Source organism: Mustela putorius, unplaced genomic scaffold, assembly GCF_011764305.1.
Source record: "Mustela putorius furo isolate JIRA1106 unplaced genomic scaffold, ASM1176430v1.1 tig00003972_pilon_pilon_pilon, whole genome shotgun sequence".
Classification (NCBI taxonomy): domain Eukaryota; kingdom Metazoa; phylum Chordata; class Mammalia; order Carnivora; family Mustelidae; genus Mustela; species Mustela putorius.
The window spans coordinates 9,662,428-9,688,137 of record NW_025422115.1 but is presented as its reverse complement, the minus strand read 5'-3'; the positions used below and the strand labels follow the sequence as shown (position 1 = coordinate 9,688,137).

The 25,710-nt window shown below is 39.7% G+C and overlaps 1 protein-coding gene across 1 annotated transcript in view; it reads right to left on the bottom strand.

The window, feature by feature from the left end:
- CHRNA7 (cholinergic receptor nicotinic alpha 7 subunit) overlaps positions 1 to 25,710 on the bottom strand; it is a 117,355-nt gene that overhangs the window by 70,088 nt on the left and 21,557 nt on the right. Inside the window, exon 3 of the mRNA XM_004779547.3 lies at positions 2,394 to 2,438. Within this exon, the coding sequence (XP_004779604.1) occupies positions 2,394 to 2,438 (45 nt within the window). The remainder of the gene's footprint in view (positions 1 to 2,393; positions 2,439 to 25,710) is intronic.

Below are 25,710 nucleotides of genomic sequence, written 5' to 3'. Positions count from 1 at the left end.
AGGGGGACAGGGCAGGTATTGACAGGTAAGGGACACAAGACATCACCCTGGATGATGCTTCCTGAGGAGGGTGGGATTGAAGTGCTGAAAGCATGCCTGGCAATTCACTGACCAGTACACTTAGGATCTAGGCATTGTACTGTACCTAAAATTTTGCCTTGAAAGACACCCTAGTCAAAGAGCTGCATGAAACACATGGGTGAAGGTGACCACTGTCTGCTCTTCTACTTTAAACAGAATTTAAAAAGAAGCTAGATCTATAGGAAGATGGATAGATGGCCAAATATGGGAGAAAGCAAGAATTACAAAGTGCTAATTACAGAGTCTATGAGGCGAGGACATACACTCACTGTGACTTGACTGAGCTTGAAATTTTTGAAAATTTTCAACAAAAAAACTGGGGAAAATTGTTATTCATAGTACAGCATTCAGCAAACTGGGGTTAGTGGTTTGTTCACCCCAAGCCAGGCCAGGGTGAGTTTAACTGAGAAGCATAGGAAGAGGCTGGGGGCAGTCTGAGCCCAAGGAGCCACCACTTGGAGGAACATTCCTGTAAAGGTGAGGAGCAAACTAGAGTCACTGGAGGGGTTAATGCGGACAAACTGAGCTCTGCCTATATGCTGAGAATGACCTGCAGACTCTATTATGAGGTTAGAGGCAACAGGGAGGACCATGAAAGCAAGGTTCTCAGCAGGTACCAAGAGAGGGAACCCCTTCCCAGGAGGGAGAGCCCTTCTCTAGGGGAGCATTGACCCTGTGCCCATGATAAAAGGAGGAAAGCTGGAGCAGGTGTGCACAGGCTTTGAGGTAGGATGTGCTCACTAAAGAATGTTGCTTTAAATCCTGCAGCAACATCTCTAAAATGTTCTTTGAGGGATCTCATGTAGAGCGAAGCTTACTTGTGGGACACAAGGCAGATGGCTTTGCATGAATCCATTTTCTCTCCCTCAACTTCCACATGCATTCCCACTAAAACTCACCTGCCCAAGAACCACCTGGGAGTACCCTTTTCCCCATGTTTCCTTCTCTCATTTCTCCTTACAAAGAAAGGCATATTTCCCTTACCTCAGCTCCTATCTTAGGACAGTGGCCCAAGAAGGAACAAGTCAATTCAAAATGTCAGTATCTATGCATTAAAACTTGGGTGACAATAACTTTCAAATGATCTTTGGTGGGTTTTAATTCATTTCATTCCTTTCTTTCAACAAAATTGAAAGAGAAACTAATCAAGTTGTCAGCTGATACATCCTGATAAAACTATATTATCTTTGGCACGTCATCTGGAAGAAGTTCAAGGAATTGATTAACATTGCTGTAAGAAAATGTCTTTCATTATGAGTGACACATTATAACATCTGTTTTAAAAAGTCATAGAACTGATGGTGAAATAGGCATCAGTGTCTCATTTCTGATAATAAAAAATAGTCATCCATGAATACATGAATTAATTTAAAACAAAAACCCATCTTTGGTGGAGAGATGAATGTCACCTTGATGAATTAAGTACCAATAATCATTGTAAACCTAAATCAATCTAGAAGAAAAAAAATTAACACACTGTCTAAAGGAATAGTTTTTTATGTAAATATTTATATTTAAGAGAACCAAGACAGAGTGATTAATAAAAGACCTGCAAACACAAAATTATATTATGTTAGGGTAAAATTCTGTGTGAAAATTAGAATTGCAATGCCAGTGCAAAGAAGACAAGGACTGTGTGAAATATCTGGCAGTTAAAGAAGACCTTGTTTATATATTTCTTAAGTGAATGATATGGATATCAAATTATTATGGCATTTAGATTCCACTGAAAATAGAGACTAACAGTTTTACTTTCAAATGTCAATATTTACAATTTGATGGAAGAGACATCATTTGCAATTCATTAAATTTAGGTGAGAATTTTAGATGTCAAGTTAAAAATCTATGAATGGAATATAGCGTTTCCAAATGTTTGCAGGGGCCACTGGAACACTAAGTGTGGAGGCCTCTGGCTTAGGCAACTCCTTAATATTCCAATATGTGCATCCAGGGGGCATGGCGAGGTGGGAGAGGCAGGTGCCCCTGAGCCCTGGGGTCCAGTTAGTGCAGGTTATAGACACGTTACAGACAATGCAGATCTTAGTCTTATTATTTGTTTTGCATGAAGTGGTTTTAAAATGTCCCTCAAATCACTGCATAGAGAAACATAAGCATGCACTCGATCCTGCAGGATGCAATGAGAAACCCCAGAGTGGGCATTCTAGTTCACATACACTGGCATGTGTGCAGTGAGGGAGGACTTCCCTGGCTTTGCTCAGGGGTCCTCTGCTTCCCCTGCATTTCAAGCACTGGCTACTGTGAAGTATGAGCAGGAAGACTGGCAGGGGAGGACTGCCATTGTCCCAACTTACCATCTGCAGCCAAATGTTGGTGGTTAAAACTTGGTTCTTCTCATCCTTCAAAGAAAAAGAAAGACCCATATAAATATGGTTTATATGGTTTACAAAAGAGGGAATGATACTGTTATTCATGCAGGAATCAGATTGCTCAGACTGCTGGAGTGTGTGGAAATTAGGAGGCATTGAGCACTTCCAAATACACACAAGCAGCATTTCCCCAGAGTTAAGCTTTTCTCTTTATCCTGAAATTATGTACATTATAGAGCACTTACAAAATATGAAGAAGTATAAAGAAGAAAATTAAAACCCCACAGCCCCGTTATCCAGAGATGACACATGCTAATGATTTAGCTTATTCTCCTTTGTACACTTTACCTTAATTAAAATGCTTAAGAAAATAAAATTGGGTACAAATTCCAATTCTTTAAAGTCAAGTTTATTACCAGAATGTATACAGTTTTAAACAAATATCAATATCTCGTGCTTCCCTCCCCCAGGAAAGGGAATATGACCCTATGGCAGCAGACACACTGTATGCCAATGGTGCTGCATGGGTCACATTTCTGCCTGGTCCCTGTGGATCTGCCTACCTTTTCTCTCATCTTCTAGCTACCAAGAAGGATGCCTGGCCCCTGACATACACCTACAAGGTAAATCCTGTCCTAATGAGCAAACCAAGTTTCAGCAAGGTAAGATGACTCTCTGACGGAGCTAATCAAACTTGGATCTCTGACTCAAAGCCCCTTCTCCCCACATTTCCAAACCACCTAAGGATGGGATCCAGCAAGGTGCCTAGTCTGTGCTCTAAGCAGAACCTGGGATAGTATAATAACCATGGCTTTGCCCCAGCACAGGACGTCTCCAGAAGATTCTAGGCAATATCAACCTTTCCAGCTGGGATGTAAGCATCATCTTATCACAGCTGGCCAAGCCCAAGATGGCCCAGCAAATACCAATGTGTGCAGGTTAATGAGCAAGTCTCCTGCAGTAGTTCTACTGTGATGGTGTTATGCAGAACTTAGCACCCAATTCCCACCTAAACGACTCTGTAAATTGACAACTGCCAGTCTCTTTAGGAGAAAGTATTAAGCAATGCCCCCAAGTAGATGTGCCTAGAAGCTGAGACTGTGAGTTCCTCCACCAGGATTTACCTGGCTCCTTTAACTGATGGCTTACACAAAAACAGACCCAATGGAAGAAACAACATGGCATCTGCTGGGGCGTGGCCAGAGGGCTGGGATGCAAATGAGAAATAAATGCTGTTCCCCATTAAAATAAAAATGTGTTGAGGGGCGCCTGGGTGGCTCAGTGGGTTAAAGCCTCTGCCTTTGGCTCAGGTCATGATCCCAGGGTCCTGGGATCGAGCCTCACATCAGGCTCTCTGCTCAGCCAGGAGCCTGCTTCCTCCTCTCTCTCTCTCTCTGCCCGCCTCTCTGCCTACTTGTGATCTCTGTCTGTCAAATAAATAAATAATCTTAAAAAAAAAATGTGTTGAACATGTAAGGATTTGGCAAAGATTCTTTGATGCACCAATGCCCCTAGCTCAGCCGCTCATACCCGGAGCAACTTTGAGAGCTGAACTTGGCAGGCAAGGAGGTATGTGAATCCCAAAGAAAGAACAGAACTGCTTGGGAAGCGACAGGCGACAGCATCCTAGTAAAGTCTCAGGTTGCAGCTGTGTCCAGAAAATGTTGTCAGCTTGGTTAGAGCAAAAACACACCCTATTTTCCAAAATAAAACACGGCAGTGTCTTTTTGGTGGAAAAAGTTACATAGCTGACGTCTCTCGGTATTCTGTACTGAGCAAATGGTCCCCGATAGAGCCGTGTATTTGCACCGCAAGAAAACTCTTTTTCCGGGTCAATCTCCAATATTATTTGAAAGCATCAGTGAACTCTTTAAGGACATATATCCATTGCATCAACTTATTAAGGAGTTGTTGTTTTTAATGGACTTAAAATTAGCCAGTGTTCCATTTGGGTGGCTTTCCTTCTTTTAATCGCATCTGTGTCTTCAGCTTCTGAGAAAAAAGCTTCTGTGGTTTGGGAACTCAATTACTACCAATCTAATTAAAAGGCTTTCTTCTTTCCAACATTCTAACTGAAACCTCATTAGAGTGAAACGGAATTTCTGTGGTGTGTAGCAGCATGGGACTGAAGTGCCGGCATTTCAAACTGTAATCAACACTAAGCAGCAGCCAGATACTGCCGGAGAGCACAAGGATGCCAGGTAGGGGAGCCCTCCGCGGAGACTCCGGGGACCAGCCCACAGATCAGCAAGGAGGCTGTGCATCCCAGAGTGGGTCTCTTTCTCCTGCTTCCAGCCCAGGGCCACCCGCTGGCTGTGTCTCTCAGCTTTCTCAGTCTGCCCAGCGACAAAATGTCCTACCTCTTTCCCACCCCCGGGTGTAGTACCCTCTCTCCATCACACACTGAATGTTTGTGTCCCCCGGAAATTCCCATGTTCAAACTTAACCCCACCGTGATGACATCTGGAGGTGGGGCCTTTGGAAGATTAGGTCCTGAGAGCAGAGCCTCCTGTGAATGGGATCAGTGCCTTATGATAGAGACCCCAGAAAGCCCCCTCACCCCTTTGGCCCTGTGAGGACACAGGGGAGAAAAGAGCAGTCTATGAACCACGAAGCAGGTTCGCACAGATACCAGATCGACCAGGGCACTGACCCTGGATTTCCCAGCATCCTCACCTGTAAGAAATAATTGTGTGTTAAGCCACCCAGTCTGTGATATTTTTGTTATAGGAGCCCAAGCTGATGAAGATAATACCCCACCACACACTGACCTCCACTCAGCTCCAGATGGGGCTCTCTGCCCTTATCCAGCTGCACTGCTAACAGAATGAAGTCTACGGTTCCTAGTGTAGTACACAAGCCACAGTCCAGCCAAGTGTTCATTCATTTATTCATTCACTCACTCATTCAACAAATGTTTGCAGAGCACTTCCCGTCTCATTGCTATCCGGACATATACAGTAGGAACTGAACATCATTCTTGAGCTCGTAGAATGTAGAATGTGAGTCAGGAATGGGATTAGACAACTCAAGAATGATATAATTACAAAAGGTGACAGAAAAGGAACAGGGTGCCTTCAGACAGAATGACAGGGATGGAGTCCCAAGAATGAGCCTTCCTTTTGACACCCTATGATACTGGAAGACCAAAAGACATGGCTCCCTTATCACATCACCTGTATCATTTGCTCTTCAAGACCTCACTCCTTCTCACCTCCCAGGACCTGCCCTCTCCCTACCCTCTTCCTTTCTCCTGCCGGGACTGAGGCTGCCTCCTGACTCAACAGCGGCTCCCGCATAGAGCCGGCAACTCAGCTCAGGACCTCGGCTTTGCAAAGGAGAATGAGGAGCACTGAGGAGAGACATAAGAGAGATTACAGCCTGCAAGAATCCGGCCTACTTCAGAAAGCACCTAGTAACCAGCTCCTGGAGTTATAAAAACAGAGGATAGCCACCTGCCTGCAGAGGACACTTCAGTGGCCCTGCAAGTGTGCAGCTTAGGTGACCCAGGGCCTGCGCAGTCTACAGTGGCCAGATCTCCTACACACCCTGGTGCCCACGCCAGCCTCTAGCCATTCCTTCTTGCCACCCCCAGCATACCTGCAGTGCCCTACTTCCTGAGCCTTCTGCAAGAGGGCCCAAGGCAAAACTTAAGCCTGCATTCAACTATCATGCCTCAGGGTTTGCATTGCTGTCCATGCTGAGGTGATGTGGAGAACTGGGCACGGAGACTGAGGCTTTGGTTTAGAAAGTTGGCAGATGGAGCTGTGGTTCCCAGATGCGTCTCTGGCCTCAGGCATTTGGATGTTCCTGGCAGGGTTTGCAGGGGCTCCACTCTCACTGTCCAGAAGCTGTACTTATTCAACCCAGGAGGGAAGCTTCCTTCTCTCCCAAGTAAACATCCTTCACTGACAGAAAAGCCATCAGCCTTCTGCACTCCCTTGAGCTTGTTTAAATCCTGAATTAGCTGATGAAGCTGCTTTCAATAATCTCTTTCCTCATGAGCTGGGTGGCACAATGGACAAACACTAGGATTCCTGCAGGGAGGGAGAATGATATCTCCAAACCCAAGTCCCAAACCCTAGCCCCAGGGTCTCTGAATAAATAACCAGCAAGCAGCGCAGAATCTGAACATGAGCTTCAGTGATTCCAGACCCTCAGGCGGCCACCTGGTCATCCCTGATCTGATCCAGCCCTGCAGGACAGCGTGGAGGAGCAGACCCCATACCAGCAGAAGACCCTCCAGGCTCCAATCTGAGCCCTCCAATCATAGGCACTCAGTTTCTGTGGGTTCCAATTTTCTGTCCTAGGAAATAAGGAGGTAACAGAGGCCCTGACCACCTTCTAGAGTGGAAGAGGCAAGGAGAGCATCCTGAAAACTGTGACATGTGACTCAGTGCCAGTGGCTGTCCCTGTGCAGGTGCCCTCCCCACAGAGCTCTCCTGCCATGGAATCATAGGAGGCCCTTGTGACAAAGCAACCCCAAAGCCAGCTAGTCTAATGCCTCATTGTTTTTTTGGTTTTTGTTTTATTCTGAGCACCTCAGAATATTATTCAGCCTTAAAAAATATGGAAATTCTTTTTTATTTCTTTTTTTAAATTTATTTTTTCAGTGTTCCAAGATTCATTCTTCATGCACCACACCCAGTGCTCCATGCAATACTTGCCCTCCTTAATACCTACCACCAGGCTCACCTAACCCCTCAATCCCCACCCCTTCAAAACCCTCAGTTTGTTTCTCAGAGCCCACAGTCTCTCATGGTTCATCTCCCCCTCCAATGTCTCCTAATCTACTTTTCCTTGCGTTCTCCTATGTCCTCCATGTTATTCCTTATGCTCCACAAGTAAGTGAAACCATATGATGATTGACTTTCTCTGCTTGACTTATTTCACTCAGCGTCATCTCCTCCAGTTCCATCCATGTTGATACAAACCTTGGGTATTCAGGCTTTCTGGTGGAGGTGTAATATTCCATTGTATATATGGACCATATCTTCTTTATCCATTCATCTGTTGAAGGGCATCTAGACTCCTTCCACGGTTTGGCAACTGTGGCCATTGCTGTTATAAACATTGGGGTACAGATGGCCCTTCTTTTCACTACATCTGTATCTTTGTGGTAAATACCCAGGAGTGCAATTGTAGGATCATAAGGAAGCTCTATTTTTAATTTTTTAAGGAATCTCCACACTGTTCTCCAAAGTGGCTGCACCAACTTACATTCCCACCAACAGTGTAAAATAAGGAAATTCTGCTATTTGTGAGAGCGTAGATGAACAAGGAGGGCACTATCCTAAGTAAAATAAGTCAGACACAGAAAAGCAAATACCACCTATATGAGGAATCAACAAGTAGCTGAGCACAAAGAAGCACAGAATGGAATGGTGGCTGCCAGGGGAATGGGAGGTTTTAGGCCAGGGGAACCAAGGTTCAGCTCTGAAAGATAAACAATTCCTAGAGATTTCTGGTGAGGCATGGAGCTTATACTTGACAATACTATATTATATACTTAAAAATCTATTAAAAGGGTAGATCTTGTGTTAAATGTTATCATAGAAATAAATAATAAATAAATAAATACAAATAAAGTTTCTGTATATCACGCATACTTCAATAAAGGGAGTGTTGTTTTCTTTTAAAATTACACTTTGATTGGGGCCCCTGGTGTCTCAGTGGGTTAAGCCTCTCCCTTCGGCTTGGGTCGTGATCCCAGGATCCTGGGATCAAGTCCTGCATCAGGCTCTTTGCTCAGTGGGGAGCCTGCTTCCCCTCCCCCCTCCCCCCGCCTGCCTCTGTGCCTATTTGTGATCTCTCTCACTCTGTCAAATAAATAAATAAAATATTTTTTTAAAAAGTGCACTTTGATTTAAGCAGCCATGCTTTTTGAACAATCTCCCAGAATAAGCATGTATCTGCTTTGGGCACACCAGTTCTGATAATGTGTAATGTGCTATCTTGTATTTCATATAGCAATTATTCTTCTGGAAGCTGTACAGCAACATTATTCAACATTATTTTGCAAAGCTCCCAACACTTTTTCTTTGCTTTTGTATAGAAGCTGAGAAAAAGTAGATAACAATACATCTCACTGTGTCTAAATTCTTGTTTGCAGAGAAAAATTGCTGGATAACATAAATTCCTATTTATGTAGTCTCTAGTTTATACCAAGGATTACTTCTTTTATCTAATTTAATTTTACACCAACCATATTTTTGTCCTAGTTTTACAGAATAATAAACTGAGATTTTCCCTAAGTCAGCAAGATAGTAGATCTGAAACACATGCCACAGACACATACCCCTCATATCCAAAATAAGAAATAAACTCCTATAAATCAATAAGAATAAGGCAGACAATCTAACAGAAAAATGAGCAAAAGATGAACAAGCACATGATTTTCACCACAGAGAATATCAGTAAATGACATCTGAAAATACCGTAGTTAAATCTTCAGTAGACATCTGCATTCTTCCCAAATGTCATGTGTGCACACAGGCACACACACAGTTTTGCTTTTTTTTAAAGTTTGTGACAACAACCCAGCTAAGTCAGTACTATTATTATTCTCCTTTAATAATGGGGATTACGGGAAGGCTCCCAAATTTAGCCTAATATATGTCTCCGTTCTGCTCAAATATGTTCAGTTGAGCCTATGTCTTCCTTTATAATCAAGAGGGAAGGGGTGCATAAAAATATCAACTGTGAAACAAAAGAAGCTCCTGGCCCCATGTCCCACAGCTCAGCGTGGAAGCTGAGATCCACCCCCTTACCTCTTTATCCCAACACCTGTGTTTGAGCTACCATGACACTCTGCTCCCAATGTCAGAACAGTGAGCACCTTGGTGATGTAAATGAAAAGTGGTTCCCTTTGGTATTTGTTTTGTACAGGAGTTCTCGAAATATCACCTGGAAACCTCTGAGGTTCTGAGATGCTTTGGAGAATCAGCGAAAAACTTTTCATAATCATTAGAAGTTATTAGGCTATTTCCCCCTCATTTCCTCATGAGCACTGAGCAGAGCTTTGCAGAGAGCCTATGGCATATGATGTCACCAACAGACTGAATACAGAAGCAGATAAGAGAATCCAGCTGTCTTCTATTAAGCTTGGCATTAAGGAGATTGGCAAAATATAAAATAGTGCCATCCTTCTCACTAATTGTTTTGCTTGGATAAATGTATTTACTTTTTTAGAAAAATACTGGTCACATTAACATGGCATGGGTTTATTATAATTTTAAATTAATTAATGGACTTAAACTGTTTTCTTAATTTCCATTTTTAATATGGTAAATATTGATAAATATAACTCACATGAGAAAAATTGGGAGGAATTCCCATAACTTTTACGAGAGTAAAAGTTTTCAAGTTTGAGAGTCACTGATAAAGGGCCTTAATTCATTAAGAACTTCTGTTTCTTATACCTAAAACCCAGCCCTCTCGTAGTGCAGAGCCCTACCGCATCTCTGTTCTCCTTTTGAGGTTGCTCATGGTCTGTGACATGGGAGTACAACTGAAAAGTCCAGACATCACAGGCAGACCTGGCTGTGTTACTTACAAGCTATGTAGACTTAGGGCAGTCACTGAACTTTCCTGAGACTCGGTTTCCTATACATAAAAATAGGAAACTGATTGCCATCTCTCCAGCAAACTGCAAGGATTAAACGAGTAGCACACAAGAAGTCCCGAAAACACAGTAAAGTTTTCTGGCTTTCTTTCTTTAAAAAAAAAAAAAAAAAAAAAAAAAAAAAAGTTTGCTTATTTAAGAAAAAGAGAACATACGTGAGGAGGAGGGGCAGAGGGAGAAGCAGGCTCCCCATTGTGCAAGGAGCCTGAAGGTGGGCTTGACCCCTGGACCCTGGGATCATGACCTGAGCCAAAGGCAGATGCTTACCTGACCCAACCAGGTGTCCCAAGTTTTCTACCTTTCAGTGATCAGAAACAAGTTCCTCCAACAGAAAGGTACTGGGGTGACTTAGAAGGTTGTCCCACCGAGACAAAATCTCCTCTCTACTCCCAAAGGCCTGCCTTTGCAGGTGGCACATAATTACATTTGTTTTCTCACAGAAATCTGGGCCCAGAAGGTAGATGTCTTGATGTCAACATTCAATTTTCCTAACGGGTTAAGGGTATTGTGATATATGAATGTGCAGATGTGAATTAAAAAAAAAAAAAATGTGTGCCACAGTTTCAAGTGCTGGATGTTTATGCCCTTCCACCAGCATCCGGCTTCTCAGCGGGCTTGGCCTTGGAACCTCACCATTTTCTTACTAAGGTTCTGGAACTCTTTACTCATCACTCCACTGTTTAGAGATATATACTTATTTCTAACAGTATTGTTAAGTACTTATAAATAAAGGAAATGCGTTATTCTGTGGTCCTTTAAAACATGGCTCTCTGAAGAGCCTGATACTGTAGACAGTGCCCCAAAGAACTCCACCAACGCAAATTATGGTCCTTGGAAAACTGCCTCTCGAATTCCCCAAAGTGATTTTTGAACCCTTTTATCCCATTTTTAATTACCAAAGTTAATCTTGCATAGCATTAGAACACTGTTTTCAGGAACAATGCAGAGGAAGCCTGGAAGAAATCTGTGAAATCAAACCAGAGTATTATTCCAACAGGTCAGTGTATAATTCCTTACTGACTTAAGCCCAGTTAAGATGCATCATAACCAAGGGTACAAAACTGGCCCATCAAGCTGTCTCCTTGGAAAGTTTCCATGCCAGGTGAACTAATGGCAAGTCTGTCTCCTGAGCTTAGGTCCTTGATTTGGCCAATGCGAACTGATTTTTTTCCCCTATAAAACCCATCACCCAGGGCACCTGGGTGGCTCAGTGGGTTAAAGCCTCTGCCTTCAGCTCAGGTCATGATCTCAGGGTCCTGGGATCGAGCCCCACATGGGGCTCTCTGCTCAGCAGGGAGCCTGCTTCCTCCTCTCTCTCTGCCTACTTGTGATTTCCCTCTGTCAAAAAATACATACAATCTTAACAACAACAACAACCCACTGCCCAGTGCAATATCGAAGGGACCGGGGCTCATGGCCAAGCCGCTTCTGCTACCTGTGTGTGCAGGTATGAGAGGATTCCCTGGGGAAGTAACCTGCCCTGACGTTATATGGTTCCTGCTGGGTGAACCCCATCCCCAGCACTGCCCAGGTTCCCCAAGGAGAGATTTCAAGAGTGCACTTTTTACTGAGACTGAAAGGCTTTCTTTCCACTTCTGCAAGAGGACGGGCCTCCCTATCTCCCCCCAAAGACCCAAATTTGGAGGAACGAAGCTGGGGAAGGTGATCATAAGAGTGATCCTAACCAAGAAGACACTGTTCCTGGAGTTTACAGAGCTGAGAAGTAGAGGACATGGTGGCAGGAATAGGGGAGATTATGGAGTGCAGGAGAGGGAGAAGTGCTTCAGTGGCCCTGCGTGACCCAGGAATCAACTTTATCTCAACTCTACTTGAACAGATACAATAAATTTCCCTTTACACTTAACCATCATCCTAACTGAATCAGTGTCCAAGCTTTGCCTTCACTACTACACATGCAGTGCACATAAAACATTATCTTTGAATGGGCTAAGAGCAAAGAATCACATGTAGCACCAGATCCCCCACAGATGCCTGAGAAATTACAGAGATGTGTGCAGCTTCAGCACCAGGCTTTTCCAATGAACTCTGCCAGGAACTGACTGTGGTGTGTCTCATTACAACCGAGGTCTTCTAAAGACATCAGTTAGAGATACAGGGATCCCAACAGAACAGCCCATGTGTAACTGATGCAAAGGTAGGTTCAAAAGGCCAAAAAGGAGGGAATGAAGGGAAGGTAGAAGCAAGATATAAGAGAAGTAATATTTTCTCCCTTGGTTTGTTATTGGCATTTCTTGTATTTCTACAAGTAATATAGATTAATTGATTTAATAAATTAAGGAAAAATAAACAGGACCACAAGTAAGGAAAGAATGATGGGAAAAAATAGTTCACTACCATTACAACCCAGAAAATTAAAAATTAAGAGTAGGCACATATGAGGATAAGGCCTGGGCAAGATGAAATGACAGCTGCATAAATAAAATATGGCAATAAATGAATGAACGAATGGATGGATACATTTTTAAAAATAGCAAATACAAAGAAGAAAGGAAGGCACGCAGATAGGCACAACTAAAATGTAAAATAATGTCTGGAAAAAAAACCCAAACAAGAAAAGCATGTTTCCCATGAGTTCTTTAATACTATATAACTTAATAAAACCTTGGATCAAATTAAATATGATTTCAAAGACAAGATTATAAAATAACCAAATGAAATGAAAGGGAAACTGCAGAGTTAAATAAATAAACTGAGAACCAAAACAACATGATTACATAGCTAATAAATTAGACCCAGAAAGGGACAAAACAGGCCCTTAAAAATTGAGTTACTGGCATGAAAATGAGGCATGAGATGATCACAGTTAGTGCAAAGGAAAAACACAAAGCGATTAAGTCCATTAGGGAAGAGGTCGGAGATGGAGGTGACATAAGAAGACAGAAGGAGAGCTGAAACGGAGAGCAGACCCATGAAAAAAGTTAAGTGCACAGGAGACATACTTCTGGTTCTGGCAAAATACTAGACTCCATGTCCTGAACACCATCGTGCCACAAAACACCTAGAAATGGTGAAAGAAATCAAACAAAAAATTTTTTAAATGAAAACCTAAGCTCATAAAAAAGGTACAAAAAATCCCTCGAAACAAAAATCCAAGAGAAAACTAAAAAGAACATCGTGAGTGCATGAATTGATGCTGCCAGAGGCCTGGGCATAGAACAGTGGTGGCCAGTTATATTCACAGAGAACTTGAGCAGTGCCTTGGTGGGACTGAGGACAAAGCTTTGACTCCATAGTTGGAGGGGAACTGAACCAAACCCCCAGACCGCATTCGTCCACATGACACAAGCCACAATTCTATGGACACCTCTATGTTTCTATGGATTTTTATCTCCAGCAGCACCCCCCCTCAAGTTCTCATGGAAAATATGCAAAATAAGATCACTTTTTCACTCTGATACAGGATAGAGGGAGCAACTCTAGGGAAACAGGTCACTCAGAGCCTTCTCCTTAGCAAAGTCCTACTCTCCAAAAAGTCCTACTCTGACTTTGTCAGATTTATTTCTGCTGGGAGAGTGCACCTTGCCCACACCAATACCCTGTCATCTTTCTGTCTCACCAGATTGGGGAAGGGAAGAGCTATATCACTAGGAAACACCCAGGAGCACAGGCCCACCAAAATACTGTGATTTTATCATAAGATTATAGAATGCTTCCTCTCCCCCCACACTTCTCCACCACTACAACTCTCCAGTAGGACAACAGTATGGGTGTAGGGCACCAGGGTATGGCTGAAATAGTCTGCTGACTCCCTGAGCAAGAGTGCCAAGGGCAGCCCAAGATCAAGCAAGGAGACAAAAATAAGGACACTATAGGAATGTGACAAAAATAAGGACACTATAGGAATTTTGGCCCCCAAAGCTACAGCAAACAGTAAGACCTAACCAATAGCCAAACTAACATAAATTTTCATACTAAGTTGTATTTGCCTCAACTCCTATTACAGGTCCTTTCTGACTTATGACAGAAAAACCACCAGGCAGGTAAAAGACAAGAAAAAATAATCTGAAGGGTCGAAGCAAGCATCAGGACAAGACTCTGACATCCAATCTTAGATGCCATTCAGCTGTAAGACACATGTATGTTACAAGAATGTTAAAATGTGAAAAATAATCTTAGAATTGATGGACTACGGTACAAAATGTATTTTTTTTTTACTCCTTCTTTCACAAGTTAAAGAAGGCATGAGCAGTAGCAGAGACTTCTAATGACCCATCTCAACCTCATTTGTTCCAGTGTTGGAAAACGCAAAGAGCCTACATGGGGGTTTCTTCCAGAATCAACGTTGAAATTTTTACACGCTATCTGAAAGGCAGAGAAATTTCTAAGCTTGCAGATATTCTTAAACTCATTCAAACGGAGAAGGCTGATGGGAATAACCTATAGGAGTATGTTGCTAAACTTAGGAACTAGAAAAACAAGGAATGTCATTGTGGTGGTTCCAGGACACTAACAACTACAATTCAGGAAAAGGAGTTGAGAGTCCTTGTCACCATTTCCAAACAGCATGTTACCCAGCACATCTTAATCAAGAAGCGGACAAGAAGCAAAATGAGAATATTTCCCTCTTTTGAATATTTCAACAAAATATTTCAATAGAAAAAGAAAATATGGCATTTAAAGCAACCAAAGATCTAGTAAGGAAGAGGCCAGATGGTGGGGACTTCTGTAAAAAGATAAGCCAATTTTACCCCTGGGCCCCTTCAGAGGAGTCAGAGGTCAGGCGGTAGATAAGACTGGGCATGCGTACAGTCTATGCAGTGGGTCCCCAACATGGTCCCCCCATGCATGTGGTCCCCCCAGCATGGGGAGAGAGCATCTCTGAAATAGTCTAAATTTCCTGCCCACAGCAGCTGACTCCAAGTGTCTTCCTCTTCAACCTGACTATGGGACCAAATGCCCACCCTGGTGATGCATTTTTATTAAGGACCTGCTCTCTGCCATACAGATACCTGAGGGAAAATCAGAAACATTATATGGCAACACTGCATCCTCCACAGAAGTTCCACAAGTCCCACGCTGTCCTAAAGGTGGCCCAACATGACCCAACAGGCCTGTTCTGAGTTTTTGATGTTCTCACACATGCTGCTACCTAGGCAGTCCCCAGTGCCAACTCTGACTAGCAACACAGTAGCAGAGAAGTCTGCATTCAAGCTTCTACCCTTTAAAGAAACCAGGCTGAGGTCATCTTGGAAACCCCAGGGCTAAAGTGTACAACCTAAATGATGTATATCAACAAAGAAAAACACTAGGATGCACCCTCACAGACCCCAGTTCATGCTGTTATCATGAGGATTTTGATAAGTCCCAAAGAACCTGACAAAATTTGTGGTTCCCAAATGGAATTATAGGATCCTTTTTGTTCTTCTATACAAGCTATAATTAATGAGTCCTCTACAGATCTTTAGGCTCTAATCCTTTTCTTACAGACTTGTAGAAAGCCAATAAATGACCAGTACCCAGAAATAACTTGGCACTTCATTCTAACTAATCATCACAGAGTTCTAACACTAAGAAAGGAAAAGTCTACACCTTTCCCTTCCCCAGGATAGAAGTCCATTTCCCATCTAATACAGAGCATATTCAGATGCCCTATTCTACATGGAACAATAAGGAGCTAAATAAGCCAAATTCAGACTATTCACAGACCTCATTTCTTCTTCTGGAAAGTACAATGAAGTGATTCATGCCATAAAGCACACTATACCAATTACCAAGAAAAATGTTCCTATCACAAAATCAGGAACAGATGACTTTGGAACTTTCTTGTGATTCCAGTGATTAAATAGTTTGCCTAAAGTTCCAAAGTATGCCCTTCCTTAATAAATGACCTTTTGTTACATGTCAGCCACTTAATATTTCAGGGAAATCTTTTTCATTATAAACCCTGAATTCACTATTAAGAAAATGCTCGGTGCAGGAGATGCCTGAGTTGAAATCTACAACTGGAGCTGAATCTCTCTTCCACAACTTCCCATTTCCTAACCCCTCTCGATCTATAATCATGCCTTCACCAGTAGATCAAAATTAACCTGCACCTATTTTTATATTCATTATAATCGAGAACAGTCAATTTCTCTTTAGTTTAACAAGGGAGATGCACTTGCCTTAAATTGGATTTCATAAACAGATTGTTATAAAAGATTAGGTTATGAAATAAGGAGAGATTCCCAGGGAAGGAAGAGCCCCCTTGACATTTCCTAAGAACTTTCACCAACTTCCACAGTGAGTTGTTACCTTCTTCCTCACACCTAAAGATACTTCGTAACCTCCCCTGATCAACCGCATGCTGAAGCACTCAACGTCCCCTTTTGCCTCCGGTAGGACCTTCCTGAGATGCCATCTAACTTATTTGGCAGAAGTTTAAATGCACCCCTCTGTCCTCATGTGTCTTCACAGTCCCTGACAGTGGCCAGCTCCACAAGTGGCACAGGGGAATAACAGTTAAGAGGATCAGAACACACCTTCTCTTCTGGCTCTTGAAAACTGAATAAGCATACTCATAAGAAAGAAAATCTTGTCCAATTAACTCACAAGTGAAAAGGAAAGGAATAATAGCACAAAGATTGTGAATATGTATTGCTGATTTGGAAGAGGGGGAAAATGAGACAACTCAAAACATACAAATGGGAAAAAAAAGTGACATATTGCACTGAATATGCTTGACTTCTCTCATTTTATTGGATTAATTATAACATCAAATTTATAAATAATGAACAAAACTTTGAAGTATTGCTACATTTCTACATCCTGGACTTGTCCTCCTTTAGGTATGGGTTCATGGATAGATGGTAGGAAATGATCCTGAGAAACTGAAAGAATGACTGGCTCCCACAACTGTGGGCCATTTTCTTAAATCTGCATTAATGCAAAGGTGTATGTGCTTAAAATAAACCAAGTCACCTTTTAAGTAAGTATTTTAAAATGATAAGACTCAGAACTGATGATGTTATAGCAAAACTGGTAGCTTCCGATACTGTGAGTCAATGTGTAAAGTACTACATACTTTCTTCAAAGCAACCTTTAAATTTGCCTTTATGTAACAGAATTTTAAAAAATACTATTAAATTTGGGGGCTAATTCCACATCTAAGAAATGGCCTTAAAGAAATAGTCAGGAATCAGAATTAACAAGGAAGTCCAAAGGTACTGATTACATTACTTACAGTACTCACAATATTATAAGCAAATTAACTGCCCAATAATAAATTGTAGCATATCCATGAAGGGAAATGCCATGTAATTACTAAAATGTTTCTTAAAAAAATACAATCATCTTAGAAACACATTAGAATGTGTTTTGGGAGAAAAACATCCCATAAAATTGTACTTATAGTATTATCCATTATTTAAATTCTATTCTGTGATTCTCCTATTTTTTCATCCCCTGCTTACTCATGAATATAATCTGATCTTTTCAATACTGAACTGCTCTCTGAAATCTTCTCTCACAACCCACCTGCTTTACTAAGAGTTATTTGACCTCTCTAAATAAAATATATAGAGGATGTGATACTGACCTTAACATGCACGCAACTATGGGAGTTATAATTCTTATCTCATTTTTGATACTACATATTTTGGCTTACTGTAGAATTTTTAAATGCTCATTGCAAGAGCCATAAAAATGATTAAGTTCCAGAAAGATGGAGTAGATATGATTTTTCCCATTCTTACCACTAAATACAACTGAAAGCAACTAAAAACTCTAGATGTTATATATAAGGCAAACAGGAAAAGACTCTAAAAAGTGTGCAGGAGAAGGCAGACTGCCTATAGACCTTAGTACCAAGGAATAACACTTCAGTGAATTCCCTGGGTTTTATTTTTGATTCTTATGTCCCAGAAGGACAATTTGAAAGCCATGACTTTCATTTCCACTAGGCAGTAATGGAGGCGGGAATAAAAATCTGTATCTGCCTAGCAGTAAAAAGGGGCCCATCCCTCTCCCATTCCTTCATGTCAACCAACAGAAGCCAAGTAGGAAATCTCAACATCCACCCTCACCTAGCAATTAGGCATTGCCCCCTGTTCCTCTGCTAAAGTAGTGTCAGAGAAAGATACATAGATAGAAAGCTTAAATATGACCCAGAGTCTCATAACATAATAACCAAAATGTCTGGGTTCTTACTGAAAATCAGTCACCATACAAAGAAACAAGAAAATCTCAAAGTGAATTTTAAAAGACAATCAGGGGTGCTTGGGTGGCTTAGTGGGTTAACACTTCTGCTTTAGGCTCAGGTCATGATCCCAGGATCCTGAGATCAAGCCCCACATAGGGCTCTCTGCTCAGCAGGGATCTGTCTCCCCCTCTCTCTCTGCCTGCCTTTCTGCCTACTTGTTGTCTCTGTCAAATAAATAAATAAAATATTTTTAAAAAGTAAAAGATAATCAACATGGGGTGACTGGGTGGCTCAGTCAGTTAAATCTGGGATTAAGCCTGCCCCCACATCTGGCTTCCTGCTCAGTGGGGAGTCTGCTACTCCCTCTGACCCTCCCCCCTTTCATGTTCTTCTCTCATGGTCTTTCTCAAATAAATAAAATATTTTTAAAAGAGACAATCAGCAGATGCCAACAATAAGATGAACAATTCAAAGATGTTAGAATTGTCTGATAAAGATTTTAAAGCAAACATCATAAAAGAACTCAAAGAATTATGAGCAAAACAGTAATAAATGAAAACATAGTCTCAGCAAAGAAACACAAGATGTAAAGAAAAATCCTGAAAACTTCAGAGGTGAAAAATAAAATAACCTAAAGAAAAGCTAAGTGGACAGGCTCAAGAGCAGAATGATTGAGGAATGAGTGAACAGGCAGATAGAACAATGGAAATTCCACAATTTGAAAAACAGAGAAAAATTAAACTAAAAAAAAATGAACAGAGCCTCAGCAACCTACGGGACTACAACAAAGATCTCACAATTGTATTATTAGAGTCTTGAGTCAAAAAGAATGTGGAACTGAAAAAGTACATAAAGATATAATGGCTGACACTTTCCAAATGTGAGAAGACATACAAATCTATAATTTCAAAAAGTGGCAAATCCCAAACAAGACAATCTAAAGAAATCCATACCAACACACATCATAGTAAAAACTAAGGACAATGAAAAACCTTTGAAAATAGCTAGAGAGGGGCACCTGAGTGGCTCAGTGGGTTAAGCCTCTGCCTTCTGCTCAGGTCATGAGCTCAGGGTCCTGGGATGGAGCCCCGCATAGGGCTATCTGCTTAGCAGGGAGCCTGCTTACCCCCGCCCCCCCCCACCGCTTCTCTCTGCCTGCCTCTCTGCCTGTCAAATAAGTGAATAAAATCTTTAAAATAAATAAATAAATAAGAACAGCTAGAGAAAAACAATACCTTACCTATAGGGCAAAGACAATTCAAATGATAGTGTGTTATTCATTAGAAATCATAGTGGCCAGAAGGACACGGCATAAGACTTCTAAGTGTAAAAACAAACAAACAAACAAACAAACAACAACAACAACAAAAACCACATAGTTTATTCCACGGTTTAACATTTAAGAAACAAACAATATAAAAATACCAGAATATTAATAAGCAAAACAAGAAAAAATTCACACAATCATTATCAATTGCATATGGATAGAATAAAAAGTAAACTCTAAAATAAATAATGGGAATAGAGGGAAATGCCTTCAACTTCTTAAGGAACATCTATAAGAAATCCATTCCTATTCAATATAGTGCTGGAAATCCTAGCATTGCAATAAGTTCAAGAAAAAAAAAAAAAGAAAGGCATATATGGGGAAGGGTAAAATAAACTGTCACTATTTGCAGAAAACATAACTGTCTGCATAGAAAATTTTAAGAAGTCTACAGAAAAAGCTCCAGTAATAAGAGTTTAGCAATGTGGCAGAATACAAAATGAACACATCAAACATAGTTCTATTTCTACATAGTAGAAATGAACAAAACATGAACTAAATTAAAACTACATTACTATTTATAATTGCTTACAAAAAGAAAGAAGGCATAAAGGAAAGGAAGGGAAAGGAGGAAGGACGGAGGGAGGAAATTTTACACAGCATCTACTGGACTTACACACTGAAAACTAAAAATATAGATGATAAAACAATCAAAGATCGAAATAAATGCATAGCCATAACATATTAATGAATCAGAAGACTCAATATAATACTCTCCAATTTGATACATATATTTATTTGAAATTATTTTAATTTATAACAATATCCCTGCAAGATATCTGTAGATGTCACAAGATTTTAAAATGCATATGGAAAGATTAAAAAAAAAGAATAAAACAATTTTGAAAAATGTATGAGAAATAATCCTACTACATTACAGTTCTTATTAAACAGATTCAGTAATCAAGACCATGTGGTTTCAGTAGAGGGCTTAACATACAGATCAATGGAATAAAATAAAAAACCCACTAATAGAGTCACAGAAGTGTGGCTAACTGATTTTGACAAAAGTGTAAAAATTCAATAAATAAATGATAATCTTCTTAACAAATAGGTCTGCATCAGTTAAATAGCATATTAAAAAAGTCAACCTAAATTTCATATCTTATACAAAAGGAACTCAAAAAGGGTCATAGATTTAAATAAAAAATGTAAAACTGTAAACTTTTAAAGAAAACATAGGAGAAAATCCTCAGAACCTTGGGCTTATCTTTTCACTTTCTTATACTATCCTTTCATGCACCAAGTTTTTCATTTTGACAAATCCAATTTATTTTTTGTTTCAGTACTTGTACTTTAGTTGTCCTAAGAAAACACTGCCTAATTCAAGGTCGCAAATATATACCACATGTTTTCTTTTAAGATTTATACAGTTTTAGCAGTTAAATTTAGTTCTTTGATACATTTTGAGCTAAATTTGGTATATGGTGGGAGGTAGATGTCCAATTCTATTTTTTAACATAGATACCCAATTGTCCCAGAACTGTTTGTTAGGGAAAAAAAAATCCTTACTTACCTTGGCACCTTTGTCAAAAAGCAATTGACTGATAATTTGTAGATTTCTAGATTCTGGATCCTAATCCATGGATCCAGATGTCTAATATTATGTTAGTATCATATACTCTTGATTGCTGGAGCAAGGCTTCTAACATTTTTTTCAAGATTCTTTTTTCTAAAAAAGCCATCTAGAAATCTGATAAGAATTGCATTGGATCTGCAGATTCATTTGGAGAGTATTCCCATTTTAGTAATACTAAATCTTTGAATCCATGGACATGGGATATTTTTCCACTTATTTCGATATTCTTCACTTTTTACTGAGGAATAATTGATATAAATTAGTTTTAGGTATACAACATAATGATTCAATATTTGTATGTATTGTGAAATGATCACCACAGTAAGTCTAGCTAATATCCATCACCATATATAGTTACAAAATGATGTGGAGTTTTAAAATCTGAAATACATTAATTTTTGAAACACAGTGTTGCTGGATATAGAATTCATAGTTGCGTCTTTTTTCTTTCAGTATTTTGAATATGCCTTCCAACTGTCTTTTATCCTTTATGATGTGTATAGATAAATCAGCTGTTAATCTGAAGATCTTTGCATTCTGTTTTCAAAATTCATTCTGTGTTTGGCATTCAATATTTTGATTATGAAGGGTTTTTTTTAAGTTTTTATTTTAATTCCAGTTAGTTAACAGACAGTGTTATCTTGGTTTCAGGGGTACAATACAGTGAGTCCATACACAAATTTCATATACCACCTGGTGCTCATCATGACAAGTGCACTCCTTAATCCCCATCACCTAATTAACCTACCCCCTCACCTGTCCTCTGTTGGCCATAAGTTTGTTCTCTATAATTAAGGGTCTGTTTCTTGGTTTGTCTCTCTTTTCCCTTTGTTTGTTTTGCTTATTAAATTTCACATATGAGTGAAACCACATGGTATCTTTCTCTGACTGTTTTGATTCACTTAACATTATGCTCTTTAGTTCCATCCATGTCATTGCAAATAGCAAGATTTCATTCTTTTCAATGGCTGAGTAATATTCCATTATATATATAAATATATGTAATAATAATATATAATATAAATACATATGTATTATACATAATATAAATTAATATATAAAGAAAAAATACATATATGATATCTCACATCATCTTTATGCATTCATCAACTGATTATGAAGTGCTGATCCCTTTGAGTTTACCCTACTTGTAGTTCACTGAGCTTTTGGGATTTGTAGATTAATGTTTTTCATCAAATTTAGGGAGTTTTCACCCTTTATATCTCCAAATATTCTTTCTTCCCCTTTTCCTTCCCTCCTTGTAGGACTCCCATTTTACATATGTTGATATATTTGTTGGTGTCTCACAGGTCTCTGAGACGTAGTTCATTTTTTTTAATTCTTCAGAGTGGATAATCTCAATTTATATTCATATTCCTAGTTATATTCTTTCACTTTACTCTGCTGTTGATGTTCTCTGGTGAATTTTTTTACTTCAGTTACTATAATTTACAACTCTGGAATTTATATTTGGCTCTTTTTTAAAATATCTCTTTCTTCAGTATTTTGTGAGACATAATTCTTATATTTTCCTTTATTTCTTTATACATGGATTCTCCTTAGTTCATTGGACCTATATAAATTCAATGTGTGTGCCTCCTCAGAATAGTTTTATTGATTGCTTTTTTTTCTGTGTATTGGCCATACTCTCTTTTCCACTGCATGTTTTGTATATTTTTGTTCAAAAGTGGACACTTTATATAATGTGACAACTCTGAAAATCATATTCTCTAAACCTCCCCCAGGTTTGAACTTGTTGTTTATTTATTTAGTAACTTTTGTCAATTAATTCTGTATTCTTTGCTGTGTGTGGCCAGTGAAGTAACTGTTTGATTACTTAGTTTTCAGTTGTTGATGGAATAGAGATTTCCTTAAATGCCTGGAACTAATAAGTCTCCTAATCTTTGTCAGCAGGCTCTTTGTGTATGTTGAGGTAAATTTTCAACAGTCAGCCAGACAATTGACTATTTTTCTTTGGTATTTAGTTCCTGCTTCCACACAGCTTCAAGGTCAATCAAAGGTGAAGAGTAAGGGCTTCTCAGGTCTTTTCTGACCATGTGCATAGCCTTATATGTGCTTTCTGGATATTTTCAAGGGCCATATGGGCATCTAGTTCCCCAGCTTTCCTTTCAGTCTTTGGGTTAGTTTGGTGTATTTCCCACATCCATTGACTCAGGCAGCTCCAACCTTAAGCAATTACTTCTAAAATTTCCAACCTGGATAACATATAATTCAATAACAAAAACAACAAATAATCCAATTTAAATAATGGGCAGAAGATCTAAATAAATTTTTTTTCAAAAGAAGATATATAGATGGACAATAGGTATGTTAAAATATACTCAACATGATCAATCATCAGGGAAATGTAAATCAAAGTCATAATGAGAGATCACCTCACACCTGTTAGAAGACCTCTTACTAAAAAAAAATAATTTTTTTAAGAAAATAAAAAGAAATAAGAAGTGTTAGCAAGAATGTGAAAAAAGGAAAACCTTATGAACTGTTGGTTGGGAGCATAATTTGTTGCAGTCATTATGGAAACCAGTAAGGAGATTCCTCAAAAAATTAAAAACGGAATTACCATATGATCTAGCAACTCAACATCTGAGTATTTATTCAAAAACAAAAACAAAAACATTAACACTAACTCGAAAAGGTATCTGCATTTCCATGATCATGGCAGCATTGTTTACAACAGCCAAGATATGAAAACAACATAGTGTCCATCAATGGATGAAAAAGTTGTTTATACATATACACAATGATATATTATTGAGCCATAAAAAATGAAATCTTGGGCGCCTGGGTGGCTCAGTGGGTTAAGCCGCTGCCTTCGGCTCAGGGTCCTGGGATCGAGTCCCGCATCAGGCTCTCTGCTCAGCAGGGAGCCTGCTTCCTCCTCTCTCTCTCTCTGCCTGCCTCTCTGCCTACTTGTGATCTCTCTCTGTCAAATAAATAAATAAAATCTTTAAAAAAAAAATGAAATCTTATGATGTGTGTGAACATGGATGGACCTAGAGGGTATTATGCAAAGTGAAATAAGTCAGACACAGAAAAATAAATTCCACATGATCTCTCTTATATGTGGAATCTAAAACAACAACAAAAAACAAGCTTGTGGATACAGAGAACAGGTGGAAGTTGGAGGCAGGGGGGAGAAACAAGTGAAAGGAGTCAACAGATACAGAGAAAAAATATAAAAACAAAGCAATTAAGATGATACTAAAGAAAAATAGAGAAATGGGAGTCGTAGGGAAAACATTTTTTTTTTTTCAATAAATCCCACCAGGGAAAAGGCTTTACAGACTGGGAAAGCTCTGGATTAGGTCTCCTAAAGATAAATTTGTAAGTAGGGTTTTCTAAAAATCACCAGATGAAACAAACAATGACCATTCTCTGGAACTGAGACTATAAAGGAATCTTAATGCTGTTCTGTTCCCTACAGTGCTGTTAGGCTGCTGTCTTTTGGTACGATTGCAGACTAAAGGTTTCAAGGCTATAGGGAGGCTGGAGATAGGGGAAGAGAAATAGAGCAAGTTACAAAGTTTCTTGTTATTACCAAGATTCAGTTGATTTTCTTGAATAAATGTTCCCTAGCCATCTATAAGCCTTGGATTAATTTCCAAAGTTTTCAAAAAAAAGTTGATTTTGGAAAAAGTGTTCTACTTGTTTTCTTTGTTTTTATGGAGGAAAGAATCTTTAGGGTTTCCTTATTCTACATTCTCAGTTATATCCTTCAGGCACTTGTATTTGACAAAGTTCTTCATAGGGTTCTTGCACATAGTCCTGGGTCAGTACCACCATTCAGAAAACCCCTATTAAGATACCATCTGGACATAAGCATACATCCTTTTCCTCCCAAATTAAAAAAAAGAGTTAAAGAAATATGTCAAGGCATAAATCCATATTTACAATAAAAGGCAAATAGGAAAGGAGATAACGTAAATAACTTGTACTGTGAAACAGATATGAACAAGAAATAGACTTGTTAGAGTCTACAAAGTGCAAAACTAAGTCAACAAAGAGGAAGCTGACACAAAACCCAGAACAGCTTACAAATCAAAACGAGCAGCTCACTGTGACTATAAAAGTATAGATGGTGTTAAAACAGGAGGACTGGAATGAAGTATAAGAGTCGTTTATGCCCCAATATACTCACATGCACATCTGGCAATTGCTCCTGCCTGCCTGCCAGAACACTAGAACTCTCTGAACACAGAGACACAGGTACAGGTACAGCCATAACACAGGCAACATACTGAAAAGAGACATGGGGTTAAGAGTACTTGACCTCTCAGGGCTGCCTGGGTGGCTCAGTGGGTTAAACCTCTGCCTTCAGCTTGGGTCATGATCTCAGGGTCCTGGGATTGAGTCCCGCATTGGGCTCTCTGTTAGGCAGGGAGCCTGCTTCCTCCTCTCTCTCTCTCTCTCTCTCTCTCTCCCTGCTTGCCCTTCTGCCTACTTAGGATCTCTCTCTGTCAAATAAAAAAAAAAAAAATCTTTAAAAAAAAAAAAAAGAGTACTTGACCTCTCTAACCACAGTCCCTTTTTGGCTCTCAAAACTTGGTCAGGGTCATACTGCCCAGTCTACATAATAGCACTACATTCTCTAGGCAAACTGATCATCCC